The sequence below is a fragment of the Zonotrichia albicollis genome, chromosome 9 (assembly GCF_047830755.1).
Source record: "Zonotrichia albicollis isolate bZonAlb1 chromosome 9, bZonAlb1.hap1, whole genome shotgun sequence".
NCBI lineage: Eukaryota > Metazoa > Chordata > Aves > Passeriformes > Passerellidae > Zonotrichia > Zonotrichia albicollis.
In genome coordinates, this window is record NC_133827.1 from 31871949 (window position 1) to 31890970 (window position 19022).

General features: G+C 42.4%; 1 protein-coding gene across 16 annotated transcripts in view; it reads right to left on the reverse strand.

The window, feature by feature from the left end:
* Positions 1-4048: 4048 nt before the first annotated feature.
* Positions 4049-19022, reverse strand: part of LPP (LIM domain containing preferred translocation partner in lipoma) — a 332629-nt gene continuing 317655 nt past the window's right edge. For all 16 annotated transcript variants that reach the window (XM_074547227.1, XM_074547223.1, XM_074547233.1 and 13 more), the window contains one exon: positions 4049-18882. In XM_074547227.1, the coding sequence (XP_074403328.1) occupies positions 18754-18882 (129 nt within the window). In that variant the 3' untranslated portion in view covers positions 4049-18753. The remainder of the gene's footprint in view (positions 18883-19022) is intronic.

Below are 19022 nucleotides of genomic sequence, written 5' to 3' on the forward strand. Positions count from 1 at the left end.
GTGCTCCTGGTACTGATCCCACATGGGCCACAGAACCAGAGGGATGCGTTGTCTGATCCTCCCTGGCAGTTTCTGTGCAAAATGGGGCCAATTTGCTGGGAAGCTTCCCACTCCCAAGGAGGGAAGAGGTGGGCTGCGAGTTTAACAAACATTTTGGTATTTGGAAGTCATTCCCAGCTCTCATTTAACACACAGACTGCATTTCCCGTTGCTAACTGGCAGCAAAGAGCTCATCAACATTTAAATAAGAGGCTTGTTAATGCCAGCGTGAGGCAGGTTTGCATGCCAAGGCTGGCTAAGGTTTCTTGCCAAGGATTTTCTAAGAGAGAATTTCTCTAGGAAACTCCTTTAAAAGGAATAATTCACTACTGGTTAAAGAGAGTAGTGAGGGCTTAATTTGAAGAGGTGCTGAGCTGGTTAAGTCAAATGGATGGTGCAAGAGCTGAAAGCCTGTTAAAATCAGACTCCAGCTTTTAAATCAATTAACTGAAGAATGGCATGTGGAGTTTTGCAACTGGTTATGCTTTCTGCAATGCCATAACTGAAGGAAAAAAAGATTACACATGACCTTTTCCTTCAGTGTCACTGACTTGCCCATGGTAAATACACTCAGGTGGGGCTTTAAATGCACCTGTTACCTGAGTGTGGGAATATAAGGCTCTACAAATGGTCAAATGTGCCTTAGTGCAGAGAGGATGTGCAATATTTGGCTCTGTTTCTAGATCCCAAATGAGTCCTGTAAATTAAAAAGCATTTTTACTCTGGGACTTTGTGTTGAGCCTTCCATATGGAGACAAAGACCTCATCCCAGAGCCACTGGAGAGGAAGGGTGGCAGTTTTGGCAAAGCTGGAGGGTCCTGTGCTATATGTCTCTATAGCATGGTTTATTGCCTCTCCTTGTTCCGTCACAGAACAGGAGTAATGTCCGTGGTGTCGGAATGTGCACATGGTAATTGGCTTTTGCTGTAATTAAATGCCTCAGTGCCAGCGTTTAATCAGCCGCCAAAGCCGTTTATTGCCTCATATACGGCTGCACCACCAGCATTACCCCTTAATTAGTTGCTGAAATAGTGATGATTTAGCAGCGTCTTTATATTTATACTTTAAGACAGCAGATTCAGTCCAACACCAACAATATGGCAAGATAAAAAAGCAGACCATTGTGCTATGCAATGATTTGGGTTTATTTATTTTTCCTTACCTCATGGAAAACAGTGTCCTGTGTAACTCCTGGTGGTTACCTCCTGGTAACACCGCACTGGAGGTGGTTAACACTTGGAAAGCAGTTCCTGTGTCTCTGCTCTGCTCCAGGGCTGACCTTGTGTATTTTCAGTGGGTTCAGCATCCATAAAACATAGCTCCCAAAAACTCTCAGCTTCACCCCCTTTGACTCACCATTACCAGGACTGCCTTGTTGGGCAGACCAGAGACAAAGAGCTCCCAGTCTTCCTCACAGGAGCTCCTTGGAATGAACTCCTTGGCATCATTGGAGTGGAGGCACTTTGTTTTGCAGGACCCTGGCAGGTTGTGACATGTGACACTGACAGTAGCAGCAATTCTCCTGACAGCCCTACCCAAACCTTCCCCCTTTTCCCCACCGTGGTGGTGCTGTGTGGTGCAGCCACTTGTATTTTGGGGGGAATGGAGCAGTGAGAGGGCTCACTCACTTGTCCATTCATCTTCTCCATTTCGGTTGTCTGAAAGGAAGAGGTCTGGTCTGATCATTCAGAGTCTCTTGATAGTTAATGGCATGAGAGAAGCCTCTCCAGAAAGCAGTTCACCCTGCCATGAAGAACCTGCCAAAGCTTTGTTGGAGGAATGGCCCTTTGGAAGTCCATCTCTCACAGAGGGAGCCCTGCTGCTCTCTTGCATTGGGCTTTTCCTTTCCAAACTGTTATTCCAAGCCCTTCCCAGAACACCAATACTGTCTGCTAAGACCAGCACTAGGGATAGATTTATCAGCCTTCCAATTTTATTTTCTGCTTTGAAAACCCCTAAAGAAGCTCAGAAAGCCTCTGAAATCTAGTCAAAATTGACTAGAAAGCAAAATAAAACTCCCTTTTTGACACAGAAGTAATACAGGAGGTTAGCCTAGATAAAAATCAGGATAAACATTCCAGACCCACCTTTCTTCAAAGCCAGGTGGCTAAATCTCCAGTAGCCACAGCTGGAGACAGCAATTGCACCAGAACACAGGGGTACAACTGCTTTTCATTTGACCAGGGATGTCACCAATAGAGCCAAACGGTCTCCTCTGCCTTCATCCTCCCTTCGTCCTGGGACAGCTCCCATTGGCACCTGGATTTTAGATACAATTCACTCCCAAAGCTTCCATTGTCTTCAAAGGATTCTGGTAGCCTTTGATTGCAAAAAAAGCAGTGCCAAACTATGGAATTAATAGCTCCCCCACCCTTGGCCCTCGCCTCTGGCCCCTGGCCTGCTAATGCATTTTGATTTGTGTGTGGACAACGTATCCCTGGAACTTTTCCATTGTAACAAGTTTAGGAAAAAGTACCTTGTGCTATAAAGGAAGTAATAATATCGAGTTTGGAAAACTATACAGCAGTTTGAATAGACTTGAAAGCCCACACCATCACACTCCCTTTACTGCCAAGACAAAGCCTGTCAGCCTCCCGTGTCCTGGAGGAACAAGCTGCAGTTTGTCCTTTCCTGAGGGAGAACACAGGCCCTTCCTAAGGTCCCCTGGGAAGGGGAGGAGGAGCTGGGAGGAAGGCTGCTGCCTGAGACTCCTTCCATGGCTGACAAAGCATCCCTTGACAATACATAACCTACTAAAGAAGTCCTTCATTTTCCCTGGTGGTGGGAAAGTAAGGATGGGATTTAATTTACAGCCAAGAATATTTGGTCTGGACAGCAGGAGAGACGGTTTAAGGGTGAAGACAACACTGCCATGGAGAGGACTGCCAGGGGAGGTTGTGGGATCTCCATGTGCCATGTTTTCAAGGTCACACTAGATAAAGATTTCTTGGGAATGACATGGAAGGAATGGGTTTAGCTGTATTGTGTGGATTGAGATCTTTCTATAACTCTCAAAAATTCTTTTTATGATAACCACTTCTGCTAATAGCGAGGACAATATTCATCTCGTTTAACCCTTAAAGGCACAAAACAAGCCTGTCTCAGGTGCTTACCTAAAGAAAAGATGCAGCTTCTCCACTGAGAGGAGGGCCACCTTAGACAACATATCTGTCTTGCAGGCTGCTAAAGTTCATGGAAATTAATCCCATCTTGAAGATGCTCTGTGCAGCACACTGTGCAGGAGATTTCTAAGAGAAAAGGGCTTTTATAAAAAGGTTCATAGACAGAAAGGGGAGATAAACAAAGGCTTTATAAGCAGGGTGCAGATATTTAGCATGTATCTGTGCAAATGCTTACCGGGATACACTGGACTCCCCACCACATGAAGCATTTCTGTCAGGGAGAGCATTCAGTGCTGCACCAGGTTCTCTGGATGGAGAGGTGGAGCTCAGCCTGTGTGGGGACCAGTGATATTTCCCAGGCAGATGGGAACAATCCTGATTATTTACCATAATGATATCCTAGAAAACAAGTTTCTAGAAGAGATAGGCTTTGCTAACCACACTTCTTTCTATTCTGCCCGTAACAGTTTGAATAATGTTCCTCCATTCAGCTGCAGAGCAAGGTCTCTGGTTCTGCTGTCATACCATCATAACACAAATTTGAGAACATTTGTGGACACCTTCCCATACAACCCAACTCTGCAGATTACCGCACGGGTTAGGGATGGAGTGCTCTCTACTGCAAAAGCACACAATTTTAGGAACAGTGCAAAATTCATCAAGACATGGTCAGTATGACAGGGGTGAGCCTCTTGGGACACTTTTGTATCCTTACTTCACTCAACAGTAAAACAGACTCTTGAACTATGCTCAGGAGCCACACAATGAAATTTTGAACCTAAAAGAGAAAAAGGTGAAGGATATAAAGCATAATTGCAGGTGGAGGCTTGAAGAAAGTAAATACCATTCAACTTGAAAAAATAATTTCACACGCTAGCAAACAAAAATGAAATTTATAAGAAGTTTATTGGATTGGTAAACTGTAATAAAAAGCATTTGTGATACTTCTTCTGCAAAGAAAAAAGGCATCTGGCGATTTTGCATATTTATTTTCCCTTACAAAACATTTGAAAAGCATAACTGATAAAAAGGATAACAACTGAAAGAGCAGAGCAAAGAGGAAAATACATCTCAATATAATTGGATAATGCATAATAAAAATACAGAAAACACATGCTTAAAACAGCTTTCATTCTCTTACTGTAAAAAGTCATTTTATGTGTTGAATAAAAAATATATGCCGGTTGCTCTGAAAATTGCAGTTTAGAAGAGGTAACTAGCTGAGAACAAAATATATATATCTATATATATTTATAAATATAGAAAATGTGTATATGCTGCATCTGTCCTCAGAACAAAATTGGAATAAATGATTTTTCAATTCATGCACACAGTTACCAGAGAAAAAACTTCATTTATTGCTTAGCAGATCGATCCTGTAAGGTGCTGATTGCATTTCCTGAGTGCCCTCAAAGCCCTATGGAAGGAGTCAGTGAGGGAGACAAGTGGCCTGATGGGTTCAGTGACAAGGGAGGCTACTCAGCAGCTCACAGGAGGTGCACTCAGCAAGTCACAGGAATCGGGAAAATTCCAATGGCAGCAGGATTAGGCCTCCCACAGTCTTGGGTAGTGCTTTTGCTCAGCAAGGTGTAAAACTCTGATACGCCCAAGCTCTGACAGACAGGAGACCACTCCTAAAAACTCAAGTAATGTTACTTCATTAGGATGCAAGGGCATAGGGTATGCAGCAGAAGCATTCCTCATACAGAAAGTGCTTCCTTGTGCCTCCCCCTGCCCAGATCCCTAGGCTAGTGATTCACATTTAAAAGGAAGATGCTGCCCACACCACTGAGAGCCTGTCTGCTGACACTGGACAGGGAGGAGAGTGGCCAGTCACACTGCCTCCCAACTGCAACAAAGGCAACAACACAGAACCTTCTCCATCTCATGGGCTAAACCAACAACCACCCTGAAGCTGAAGCACCACCTGAAACCACTGTGAACTACAGCACATCCAGTACAGATCATTCCCGGTGAGCCCTCGGAGCCCACAGGTCTGCAACTGGCAGGGACAGGCCAAGGCATAGCAGCTACATAGGCAAATACATTCCTGGGGGCACTTCCTCCTTGCAGTCTGAAAGGCCTGAATCATTCTCCCAGCCTTTAGGGGGTTCTCCATGTAGCCAAGAGGAATCCTTCTGGAATGACCTATGTGTGGTTCAGACCCCCTTGTATCTGCACACAGGTGAAGCCAGTGTGAGAGACTGGGCTCTGAAACACGACAAACCTCTGCTGTTTGCTCCCTTCTGGAAAGTGACTTCAATAAATGCAGAATTAGTACTCAGGGTCTCTCATCTGACTAACTAGAGGGAAGGCACTGGAGCTGCTTTCCAGGCTCTCTGACTGTCTAAAGCACAAGCTGTGGCATGGAAAAGTATAGGCCCACCAAGGAAGCTGATGTCTCACCAAGGCAGATCCTTTCTAGCAAGACTATAAGAGAAAAGTCCAGCCATTACTTGGCTCTGCCCATACCTCAGTTCTCACTCTCCAAAGAGACAGTAGAGCAGGTCACAGTGGTGCAGTTCAGAGCATCAAAACATCAAATCTTTCCCTTCTCTGCATTTCCAATACACCTGGCATTTCCTGTCTGATCACAGCAGGGAAAATTTTGCTTAAACATTATTTTGAGGATTGAAAATGAGAGCATACCAACCTTTTCAATACAGTAGCACCTATCAAACTTTGGTTCACCTTCAGATTTTCTCTCTTCTAGCATTATATAAAAAATGAATGATTTAGATTTTATAAGAGACATTATTAAGGGAATAAATTGTTCAAATATGAATAACCCTTGAGTTCTGATCAGGAAGAGATGTTTGAGGAGATATACCCAAGTACCTCTGCTACAGAACAGTTGCCCACCAGACAACAAGGTGTACAAAGCAAGACAAGCTGCACTAATGGGATTTTTGCTTTGCTTATCCCCATGGAGAACAGATGCTCAGCATTAGCCTCTTGCTTCTCTTCTCCATCACCCTCCTAGTTCCCGTCTCTCTACCATCCATAAAGGAGCACAGCAGGTCTCTGAAAAGGCACATAGTGAAGCAAGTGGAATACTTTACTTACTTTTTGTAAAGGCAGCTCTATCAATAGCCTACTTGTCACCTTGCTGGTTGTTCTGCTGAGATGCTTGTCAGGAGCTTAGCTACTCAGGCACATTAGAAATATTCCTTTTTAGGTGGATAAAGCAAAGAACTAGATCAGACTTGAGGGACAAGGCACAAAATGCCCATTTGCAAAACTGAAATGGGTTTCCAGCCCACACAGAGCTGTCAGTAAAGCACTGGCAGATGCAAAAAAGAGCTCCAGTTTGGATTTTCAATGGGTACCATCTCAACACAGTTGAAACTCAAACTACAACCTCCGGCTGTGCATTTCAGTGCAAACTGCTCTTATCTCATGCAGCCCTGAATGAAACATTAGCACAAAGGCAGCCTAATTGGAACAGGATCTTCTCCTCCCTCCCTGCAAATCCTCATCATTGCACACAATCCCATAGCTAATGGCAAAGAGAAAACAGCTGATTCTGGCAAACACTCTCACTGGGAAGGTAGGATCAAGCCCCAGGCTGGACGCAGAGTCACCATGGGGAGCAGCACTGGCTGTGGAGAGGATGAGGCTGACCTTGCTCCCTTAGCAGGCCTTCCTCACTCCCATGCTGCAGCAGTGTGGAAAGCTGGAGCTGGAGCAAATGTTTGCAGAGGAGATGCTGGGCTCTGGCTTAGTTTAGGGAACAGAGGGTGTCATTTTTCTCCTTGTATGCCACCAAAGAAGATCAGAAAAGCAACAAGAAACTACATTGAATTGACCATCTCCCTTTCATTTTGAAATGTATGCATTTCCCCCAGTGAAGGCATTCCTGCCATGTAGGATTCCTATTCTGAAAACTTCTCTATATCAGACTGGAAAATATTCTTATTGCATTTGCTGGTTCCAAATTCTAGGTAAGCACTCCTAGACGGAGCTACTGTTTTCATTCAGTGCCCAAGCCAAAGTGGCTCCACATCCTATGGGGACCAGGGCAAGACTACAACTCAACAAATGAAAAGTAAAAATAATGATACCTTGAAAAAGCACATGGTCTTGATTATAAAAAATGCTGAATAAGCAAAGCTACTATGGAACAAAATCAGCAGGAGACATAGGAACAGCCATTAAAATAAAAAATCAGAGCAATTCTGCCCTTTATTTTCTTGCCACGTTATTATTTTCACCTCTCTCTTCTCACAGATGAAGTGGGGCAGGCCAGTTCTTTTTCCTTTTCAAGCTGGCTTTGCTCTCTGGGCTGTCACGCTGCTGGCACAGCCCTGCGGAGACAGGACTTCCCGCACTTCAGGGGAATGCTGAACTGGGGCTATTTTTTAAACATCAAACTATTCCTGTTCACTGTACACTCTGCTTCCAAAAATAAAACAACCATCCAAGTCTTTAAACAAGCAGACAGACCCTTTAAAGTCTCATAACAATGTTTTAAGCCTGGGCTAGGAGGGATGGGAACAGGAATACATTTTCCTACTAATAGGAAATAATGAAACTGATGTTTGTGGATATGAAATGCTGGGTAATAACAAATCAGAGGTCTGTGGCTGAGCCTGTTCTGCCAGCCAGCCTTTGTGAGAAAAAGAGAGCAAGAAAGGTTTTTTTTCTTTGCATTGATGAACTTGAAATGAAAGCAGGGGCAATACATGGGAAGGAAAAGGGCAGACAGGTACAGGGCATGGAAATTATTTGCCTGGAGCAACCACAGAAGTAGGCAGAAAAATGGCAAAAATAATGTATCCTTATTCCTTTAGCCCTGGTTCCTAAAACTAGTTTGGGAATGAACTGGGGGAAGGGGAGGAAGGAGCAGCAATTTGAACACAGCAGATGCTCCAGTTAAACCATATCTTCCCAAAGAGGAACCGAGGGTGGGGGCAGGGGAGATGGCTATTATTAATGTCCTTCCGTATATAGCAAAGCAGACATCCTGCATAATGGCAACACAATACATCAATAATAGCCCAAGAATAGCTTCCTACCGGTTTTTTCCCCCTGACAGTTAGAAACATAAAGAGAAAAATCAAGCTGCTGAGATAAATAGCTGAGTCTCCACCCCCACCTCAAATTGCCTTGGCATATTTTAAGAGATAAATGGTTCTATGAGAAATTTAAATAGCTTTCTCTTTTCTTTTTTGGCAGCTGCAGGAACTGGGTCAGGTGTAGAAATTATTAATTTAGAAGCCTGAAAAACCCATGTTTGAAACTAAGTTTTTTTTTTTTCCTTTAAAGCATCAACTTTCTTAGAAGCAGAGTTACAAAAAAAAATAATTGAGGGGTATTTTTTAAACAGAAGTCAGGTAAAAATAATGAAATAATAGTGCAGGCTGTCGAAAAGGGACAATTTGTTTAACAGTTTAATGGACATTAAAAGTATCCATAGTAGATTGTTAATGGGTTTTATTGCAGAGTGCTGTATTTGCCTAATGGCTTTCATTCCTCTTGATCAAACATAACACTGGGAGTCTGCCTTGAGGAAGAGTCTGGGGGGCACCATTCTGTAGCTTTACCCAAAGTTTAGTGCATGTTTCCAAAGAGACAAGAGATTGCTGCAAAGTGACCAGCACCAAACATTCCCATGAGGAGCCCATTATTCTCCTGCAGGTCTCAGAACTGACACCCCAGGGAGCTTGAGGCTGTGCTGGCTGGTGCTCAGACCAAGGGAACCTGGTGCTGAACCACGTGTAAATCACTGCCTTCCCCCTCCCACTCAAGTTACTCTTGCTTTGCACATTGATACCAGGATTTGTAGCACAGCTTTCTGCTCGATGCCAACAGCCATCTCCCTCCTCATGCCATATGGGGAAGGATCTCTTTGCAACCATAAAACCTTGAATTTTACAGAGAAAAAAGGTCAAATCCTTTAGGATCAGCTCCGAGCAATGAAATGCTGAATGAACTATCTCACAGGAGAGAACACTAATTAAGACCTGTAAAAGGTTCAAATTTCCAGTACTATAAAGAACTCTGAGGTCTTGAAAGATACCCAGTTGGCAGGCAGCCCACTTCCTCTGCCGCATGGCTGGTGAAATCTTCCTGTTCCTCGTGCTCTGCGTCCCAAATCAGGTGGATACCTGAGAGGGAGGAGACTCCCTCGTTTATACTCACTGCACCTCTCACGGCTCATGGCTGGTGCTCTCCTTCCCTTAGTGACCAATCAAAAATTTAGAATGGTGACAGAGGGGCAGATGTAAATAGAACTGCAGTGCCTAGAAAGTCAGAGCACAGATAGGATCAGAAGACAGACTGTAATTACAGGCCCTGCTACTTATTACATAGGCCAGCTGGGCTACATGAGCCTTTGGTGGAAACTTCCTGTGCAATTAATAAAGGAGAAACAGAATACTTTTGCAATCACTTTTCTAGCTTTCACTGTGGGGGTCCAATCCTGCCATCCTGGATTAGCTCTGATCATAGACAATCTTTCTCTGCATAAAATGAAGGCATCTGTTCTATACGACTAACCAAAAAAAAAAAAAAAAAAAAGAAAAAAAGAAAAAAAGAAAAAAGGACAAAACCCTCATTGCAAACCTACACCATGCACTCAAGAAGGAAAGGAAACTGATCCTGATCCCTCCCAGATCGTAATCTGACAATGTTTTCAAGTCATCTGGCAAAAAGGAAGAAGAAAGAAGAATGCTATGAAATATTTAAAATCCTACTTCTGTCAAGAATACATAAGAGAAGAAAGGTGAGTTTGAAAGGGCTGCATTATTTGTAAGGTAAAACCTGAAAGCACCACCTTTTGCATAGAGGCACGAGGTGCCCTTGGCCTGAGCCAGAGCGGTCCTGAGAACAAACACCAGGCACTGATTCGACAGGGACTGGTGTGACAAAGTCAAGGCTGGGTGTGAGAGGGACCAAAGCACTGTCCTGCAACACCCTGGCATGTACCATGGCACATGTGTTGATAATACAGCAAAACAGCTGCTCCTTTGCAGCCAGCAACTCATCCTCCTCATCTAAAGCTTGAATAAGATTTTCAAGAGCATGAGAAACAGAGCATGCCCAGGGGAGGACTTCTCCTAAAGGCACTTTTTTATTGCTGAGATTCTCACCAAAGAGACTTCCAAGGAAGGGGAGAATGCCCTGTGAGATCTGAGACCCATCAAATGACATTTTGCTTTCCTCCTGCAGCCAGGATTTTGCCCTTCCCAGTCTCAAAACCCCACTGGTATAGAGCACCCTTGCAGAAAGGTCTCATCTGGGCATGACCACTGGGCTGATCCCAACCCTATCACAAGAAGCAGGCACAGAAAAGGGCTGGATGTGCCCAGCTGTCATCAGGAGGAGCCCCCATGCAGGTATTCAGAAGATCCAATGCTCAGCTGAGTCTTTTTCTTGGTCACATCCACCTGCCTGCCTTACAGTCCCAGTAGAAACCGTAACAGACTTCAGGACTGGTACTGGGCATACAAATAGGATCAAAATGATCCTGAAACGCTGAAGAAAAAGACTTTGGAACAAAACTGGCACAGCCACAATCCCCACAATGCTTGTGTAAGAGAGAAAGAAAGAATCCCTAGAATGTATTTATCAAAAGCCATTTTATACAGATTTTTCCTTCTGAATATTTAAAACATGGTGAATATTAAACTTCAGAGATTCTTAATATGTTCCAAAGCCCCACGGACCTTTGAAATGCTAGCTCATCAATATGCAGCATCTAATCTTGTCAGAAAAAAAAAAAATAAAGAGGGGGAAAAAGAAAAGCTATTCATCCTCTGCACACAGAGGTTACAGTGAGACTCCCAAGGAAAATAAAAAAACAACCAACTTCCAGCATCTTATGCAATAGGTTAAATTTACTCTGGTTGGGAAAGTTTCACTTTCTGCAAGAGAGAAAGTGCCTGTACGTGCATAGCTACTGGAAGCTTCTTCTGAAGTGTGAGGCTGAAACTGTGTAGCTGGATTACAGTAAGTAGTTTATTAAAAAAAACAAGGCTTGTGGCTTTGCCTCTTGTTCCAGTCCAATGCAGTCTCAGGATCCCCCCTCCAAGGGCCAGCAGACAGTGCGCCACCTAAAAATTCATTCTAGTCCAAAATGCTGTGGTTGAAATGGTTTTGCTTGTTTATAAAGTTTAGTGTTTCGTATCGCTTGCATCTGACCTTCAGCAGAAAGAAAAGCTCAGTTAAATTGTGCAAATATGTACCAAATGGGAGCAAGGGAAGGCAGCCAAAAATGCTGCATGAGCTTTTGCAGGGCTGCAGCCTTTTAGGAGCACCAGTTAGATGAACTGGATGAGAGGCCAAATTGATTTAGGCTCCAGGCAGGAGCTTAAAACACCATGACATCCAAATTCACAAAGAAAATGTTCTGTTGCTGCAACCCCAAATTTCCTGCACATGAAAACACTGTTTTCTTTCATCTTTAGTAGATGCTCGTTCTGTAATCCGACATTTAAAAATGAACAAACAAACAGGAGTCAGCTGACAAAGGATTCTTGCTGGTGAATGGAAGTAGGTCATTCTGAGTATTTAGCCTTTACAGTCTGGCTTAATATTAGTGTTGTACACAGAGCAGTAACAAAACTGCACTGGAGACAGGGAAAGACTCTAATTTTGTCTTTTCTGTGAAAATTAGCATTAAGGTTCTGCATTAATGTGCAATGCTTCCCCAGCACCCAATATCTGGTTAATTAAAATAAAAACCACAACCACAAAGCAAACCACACACTAAATTAAACAGCAACAAAAAACCCTTACTGGTCAGCCTGCATTTAAAGACATCTCAGTATGAGTAATTGGGGAGAGAGGAATTTTCCTGAAGGAACATAAAAGAAAATGAAAGCTCTACATACAAGACCAAATAAAATCTTCTGTCTCTCACGAATGCAAATTCTGGCTGCCCTTTTACACAAACATATTAAAGGAATATAACTGGAGGAAAAAAATAAAAGAGGAAAAGCTAATAAAATCATTTTTGAGGAAAAAAATATTTAAAAAACAAACTATCCTTCAAACATATTTCTTCATGGTAAATCCCTGCAATCATGTGGTTCTAAATTACATGGTTAAATATGACTGAAAAAGTAAGGCACAATTTCATAATCATTTTAAAAGCAATAATTATAACAATTTTCTTTGATATCCATATGGCAGGCCACTGATACTAAGGATGCACGAAACTACTTGATTAAAGATCTGAACAAGTTTTTCCAACTACTAGCTAAGACTCACAATACCTCGGTGAAGTAAGTAAGAAACCATCTTTACTGCAAAGACGAGTGCACATTGAGGACATGGAAAAAGTGAGTAAGAGAGGCTTGTGGACAAGGGGAGGCAGAGGCACCCCGAGTGTGATGTTCCTGGGGAGGGACTCTAACCCCTGGAAATGTAAAGGTAATGCCACCACTGGGGCTTCTGTTTCCTTCCTCATTTTCTAAAACATCTAAGTAGGATAACAATACTGGACAAATAGCAAAATTAAAAAAAAAAAAAAGAAGAAAGTTTTAACTGGATGCTCTTGCTACCCGTGATAAACCCAGTGCTTCCACACGTTACACGAAGCCAAAGGGACCAGGGACATGTAGTCAGGAGTGAAGCCCAGTGCACTCTAAGTAGCAACAGCCAATACTGCAGCCTGGATTTCTGCTCAGTTACAGCCCCACAAACACCTGACATGTGTGTGTATGCCAGACTGCTCTGCAAGGGTGCAACTTAGCTTTTTTGAGACCACAGCAGAAAATTTCCAGGCTGAAGTGAGAGCTGCTCCTCAGTGTCCTCCAGGAAACTTACTGAGGCTGTGCTTTTTTTCGTAGATTTTCAGATGCTGGATGAATGTTATAATTTCACATGTCTAAAGTCTGTTCTCTCTCAGGCTCCAAATGCCAGCTGGGCAACCAACTGTTGCAACTTCAAACTTGAAATGCTGAGGGAGACAGGTAATATTTCTAGAAATATTGAAGGGAAAATGCCATTCCCAAGCCCAGAAAGGAGATTAAATTCAATCAGTATCTCTTGATTTTCATGGCAGTTGCCATAATGTGCCTATATTCTTCAGTAATTTCAGGGGAAAAGCCAAACAGAAAAAGACCCCAAGTACAAAGAAGAAAATTGCAGCTGCCACAGAAAAAGACACTGGCAGACCCTATAGGCAGCCACTCCATGGCTTTAAGACAGATAAGAAAAATGAATCCAACAGAAGTAACACTGTTATTTTTAAGAGTCACATTACTTGGATTGTTCTAACAAAGGAAACAGTGACTTCAAAATTAGCAAAACTAGTTAAAAATAGGAAAAAAAATCTCATAAAAAGTTTCAAAGCTTTTTTTTTAATTTCACCAGGTCCAATACTGAACCATTTACCAAGAACATTTGCTTGGTTTTAGGAAGAATTTTTATCCAAAAAAAGTTTTCAAAATTGTAACAGAAACTTTAATTTACCAGCAGAAGAAACCCAGGAATTACAAACAACTGTGAAAGAAGACATGGGTCTTTGAAAAATAAAAATATTTGTTAACAATTCTGAAATTTATTTAGATAAAAATTCAGTATAATTTTAATCATAACAGCAAAAACAACTCCCAAAAATGTTGTGGGTAACATTGCAAAAAGAGAGAACTTCTCATTAAAAACTTGCCCTTCTTCTATCACGTAATTTAGTGTAAAAATTGCAACCAGCTCTAACTGGAAATAGTGTTCTCACAGCTCTCTTGGTCTGTATTTTATTAACCTCTAGGTTATGGAGCAGTTCCTGCCCTCCTTCCACAACAAACCCTCAGTTACCATCGCTGGTGTTTTCTCATGGGAATTTCACCACAGTGGGATGGTTCAGCACCCCTCTCCAGGAGCCCCAGCTTGCAGCACTGAACCTGTGTGAGGTGTTGTCCACCCAGGCTGCTGAACAAACAGCAAATCACCACTGTGACCTCACTGCAGGAACCAGACACCATCAGCCACCAGCCAGCCACCACTCAGCTCAAGCACCAGGTGTCCAATATTTATCCTTGACATGGGATTTTTCCCAAGAACCTTCTCTTGGGTCCTGTTATCCCCTGCCTTCCAGACTTTCCCAAAATCAAAAGGAACCAGCATTTATCAGACCTAAGCCAGGCAGCAGCCATAACAGGTCCAAAGAGATTTCAGACTTGTTGCATATTCTCTTTAACAACCACCATTTCTTTAAAGACACTTTTTTTTTCATTCTTCTCAGGCACATTTGCTGATAGGCAGAAAGTCAACTTAAGGCCTGTGTTTTGTTAAAACCTCACTCCTGCTATCAGGATGAACACTATTATGTAGAGTGTCAAACACTTTGGTACTCCCACACCTCTATGATTAAGTCATTACTCAAGTGTTTTGCAGTCATGATAAAAATCTAAGAATTAAAATATTAACACCTCTCCCAAATCCAAAATTAAAAGTGTGTTATCTGATAGGCTAAAGAATTGGTGTGGATTTCTGTTTTTAAAAGCAATGTTCAATGAATAAAATATGTGACAATAAAACCATCACATTCACAAAATACTAGTGTTAGCCTTGGGGATGTGCTTAAGGACTGGGCTGTAACCAAGGCAACCCAATCTCCTGGAGAAAGTTTAAGTAGAGAGTTTTAAAGCCATTGCTCAAAGATACAGTAAATCTGGCTGTAGGGCTACTTGTGACATATGGAAGATGCCACAACCACCCAACACAAAGCACTCATCTTTTAACAACTCAACCTCCTGTCATGCAAATGTTACATTTGATCAGATGTGGTGTTCTCCTGCAGTTGGCATGAGGGTGACACAGGAGCCATTTCCTGTCTTCTGGATAATTTGATAGAAATTTAACTGCCCACATCCTACCCAGATCAAACCTGTATGATCAGGGGATAAAGAACCAGTCTGGTATTAATGGCTTATGTCACAGCACGCAATGGCTTTAAGTCTGCCTTTAAACAAACCCCAGGGACATAAATATTTTGCTAAATTAGAACCTGATCCTGGGCCCTGTCTGGCCACAGAAATCATGGGATCAGGCCTGACTTGCCAACAAACGCTAGACAAAGACAAAGCAGCATAAGCAGAAACTGCAGACTTGAACAGTAATGTTGGGGTGATCTTCCAATTCTTTCTGAAAGGAACAGTTTGGACATTACCAGAGCCACAGATGATGTGAATTTTTGTCACGGCTAGGAAGGTCCAACTTGAGAAAAGCAATGTCTCTTTGGCAAAAAGACTCCTTTGGAACAGATAAACATGATATAATATAAGTATGTGATAAATATTGTGATGAAGCCATATCCCAGTGGTTCTTAATTGCAGTGCAATTGAGATAAATCCCACCAGCATTTCTTATTAAATCCTGAAGCATCAGCAGGGAGATTTCCATATACATGTGGGTGATGAGAGCCTCTGTGATACAATATCTTTCAAATTATTTATAGCAATTTTGGAAAACAAAACCACACAGAATAAAGAAGAGGGTTTTAGACACTCCCTCCTTCCAAGAGGCAGATGGCTTTGGTGTCTAGGGATGAAAAAAACCCCATCATAGTACCTTTGCACAGATGTGTCAGGTCTAGAAACCAGCCACAGCACCTCAAACATCAACACTGTTCAATCTTTGTCAATCATATTTCATCCATGAAGTATTTAATGCTTGAAAAGTTTGGCTCTCACCTCCCTGCATGCCAGCCCAACTCACCACAGCACTCTCATAACAGAGAGGATTCAGAGCTGGATCTCCTGGCTGGCTGCATGCATTGCAATGGGCTGGAATCCCAGGCCTACATACCAGCAAACTTTTCTGGAAAGAGAAAATAGAGCTCCAGAAATCACTAGTTTGTGCTAGTCTGTGACTAGTTTAATCCCCCATAATGTCTCTGGGAAACTGCAAAGAAGCTCTCTCATGCAGAGGGCAGAAGACAAGGAGCCATATGACTTGCTCCAGTCCAGCCTATGGCAGGGCCATAAAAAGCCCAAAGGCTCTGAACTCGAGTCCTTAGTCTAGGCCGCATTCTGCCGGAAGGCACAGCAGCTTGAGAGTCTCATCAACCCCTTGACTTAACACTCACAAGAGTAAGGAAGATCAGAGCTACGTTTTCTGCCTGATGAATGGCTCATTCTGCACCCAAATGCATCACATTTACCACCTGTGCTTGCATCCCAGCACTGACCTCCCCAGTTTTTGTAGGGTTAGTTCAAACTAGATTTGCTCAGTATTTGCAAGATTTTTTGGACTGGTGGTGGTGCAGACTGTGTGTCAAGAAGCGAGCTCAGAAAGACCTTACATGCCACGGTTCAGGGAGCAGGAGCCCAGGTGGAACCTGGTGGGAGCCAGGGTGCAAAAAATCTGTTTATGTCTGAGGCAGTAACATACTTGCAGGCCAGGGTAGAAATCCAGTATAAAAATCCAGTATAAAAAGTCAAACTGCTTCAGCACAGCCCCTATGGTGGTGAAGGAAGACTTCTGCTCAATGATGCCACCCTTCTACAAAGAAGGATTCATTTCAAGCTGTGAATTTTGGGAAACTTCCCTGACACTGGTGAAGTTTGCCAACATATAAACCATGTAAGGAATGGAGGTTTCAGGCTGGTATTTCTGTATTTGAATTTACCACAGACAGCTGAAGCTACTGAATATCACAGTGCTCTTCCAGAAAGGTTAGTGCTAAACTGAAAAGAAATGCACCATATGCAGGAGCTGCAGTATCACATCACAAATTTTCCTTTGTTTCCTATCAGTTCAGCTCATCTAACTTTTCAGCATTAGTGGATATAATTATTCTCTATAACAGAAGCCTGATACAAAGAGGAAAGCACCACATTCTTACAGTTTTTCATTGGGATGCTTGAAAAAAAAGATCTGAAAAGTTACCCTTGAAAAGTTACATTTTGTCATTTTTATGGTCAATCAGTCTGCGACTGTTTCAGTTCTGCTTCTTAATTTAAGTGCAAAGAAAGGTATTTTCCTTGATTACATCTGCAAATAAGATATTAATGTCAATTCAGTGATATGAAAATTACTCCCTCACTATGTAATTTGCACCTTAGTTATTATGGGTTTCATGAACAAGACTATTATAGCTGCTCAGAATGCCATGGATTTCTAATTTTTTGATTTGTTTTTAATTAACCAAACTAAAAACCCAAAGAAACCCTAAACCCATGATCATGTGAAAGAAAAGGATTATCTGTGCCCAGGTTTTATTTACCTTGGGATATATATTGATTCTGGACTGAAGATGAAAATGCTGCTGCTAGCCCAGCACTCTACTGCCATGGATTTCACAGAGGCAAGTTAAAAGTGGCTGGGATGAAAATGGAAGAGGAAAAAAATTGCCTGTTTTCTGGAATGGCATAGTGCAGGGTTTAATACCCTCTTTAGCTTTCTTAGGATGAAAACTGAACATGTATTTATGATGATTTTTTTGCTGTTGTTGAAACAAGACCTGATTTTTTAAATTGAAAAATACAAATCACATGTTTTAACATCAGAGAAATGTGTATCATCCCAAAGCCTGATTCAATCCCTGTTACTGTTGAAGGAAAATCCTCCCACTGCAATAACAGGAGATGGAAAAAGACTTTATTGCTTGAATGTCTACCCAGAGACCAACACTGCCAGTGGCCCCCTTAGAATGGGCTCTATGAGAGAGTGGTGTAAGATTTTTTTGAGCATCACTTTGTACTGCAGTTCTATGTAGTCATTTTAATCTTTTTTTAACCACTGGGATTTCAGAAATGTGTTTCCAGCCCCACATCCCTTAAATATCTTCTCAAGGGACATGACTGGCTTATGCCTCTGGTAAATCAAAAGCATGTTGTGTATATTGTGTATTGTGTGTGTAGTGTGTGCAAGCTCACATCTTTTGTGATTGCTCATACATTGTGAATTGGAAGCATCACTACTGAATAAATTTATGCAATAGCTAAATAGACTTTCATGAGTAAAAGAAAAACACTATTGAACTGGAAGGGAATGGAGACAAGCAAGGGCCTAAGAAATGACCGATCTGTGTCCCAAGGATACAAGATCACACCTACACTCAGCTGCAGAACAGCTGCAGTTGCACTGTTTGTGTTAATGCTGGCTCTGCTCTCACACCTTCTAGGACAGTGGAGCTACTTCTGCTGGTGACACAGATCCTATTAAAGTCATCAGCAGACATTGAAGCCCCATGACTTCAATGAGAGCTGCTCAGGTTCTCAAAATAACTTGGGAGAAATAACTACCTCAGCCATCTTTCACCCTCTACCTTCATGTACTTCTTAAGAAACAGGAATCAAAGCATAGTAAGGACCATGTTCAGACCTCTTTATACAGGCAGATAACTTAGGCGCTGTGACCCTTAACTCCATCAGCTGCACACAGAGCAGCTGCTCTGACTCACTCACATCACTGCCCTCCTGGACAGTTGTGTCTAAATTAGGTGCCTGTCATGGGTTGTCTGAACATGGGCTCTCAAACTGCCCTCTTGTTCCAAGACCTTCCAGTTTTACTTTTTTTTTCTTTTTTTTTTTTTTCTTTTTTTCAATAACAGAGATTCAGACCCTAGGCTGGAAAGAAATCATGCAAAGCTTGTGCAATATCTCCCAATGGGCATCCTGGGGAGGGTCACAGTTGATACTCAGAGATCAGTGCTGGCCTTGGCAGTCAGAGCCTGGATCCGAGCAGAGTTGCAGGTCTTGCAGAGGATGTGCCCATCCAGAGGGTAACAGCCCTGATTGTCCCCTTCAGACAGGAGGCCACCACAGTCCTAGGAAATAAGTGAACAGGAAGAGCAAAGTAAATAAGAAAGAACAAGATTAAGCAAAGAATCTATTAGTCAAAGAAACTCTCCTCACTCTCCACCTTGTAACAGGATCCAGCCTGAGTCAGTGCAAAGCATGAAGCTGA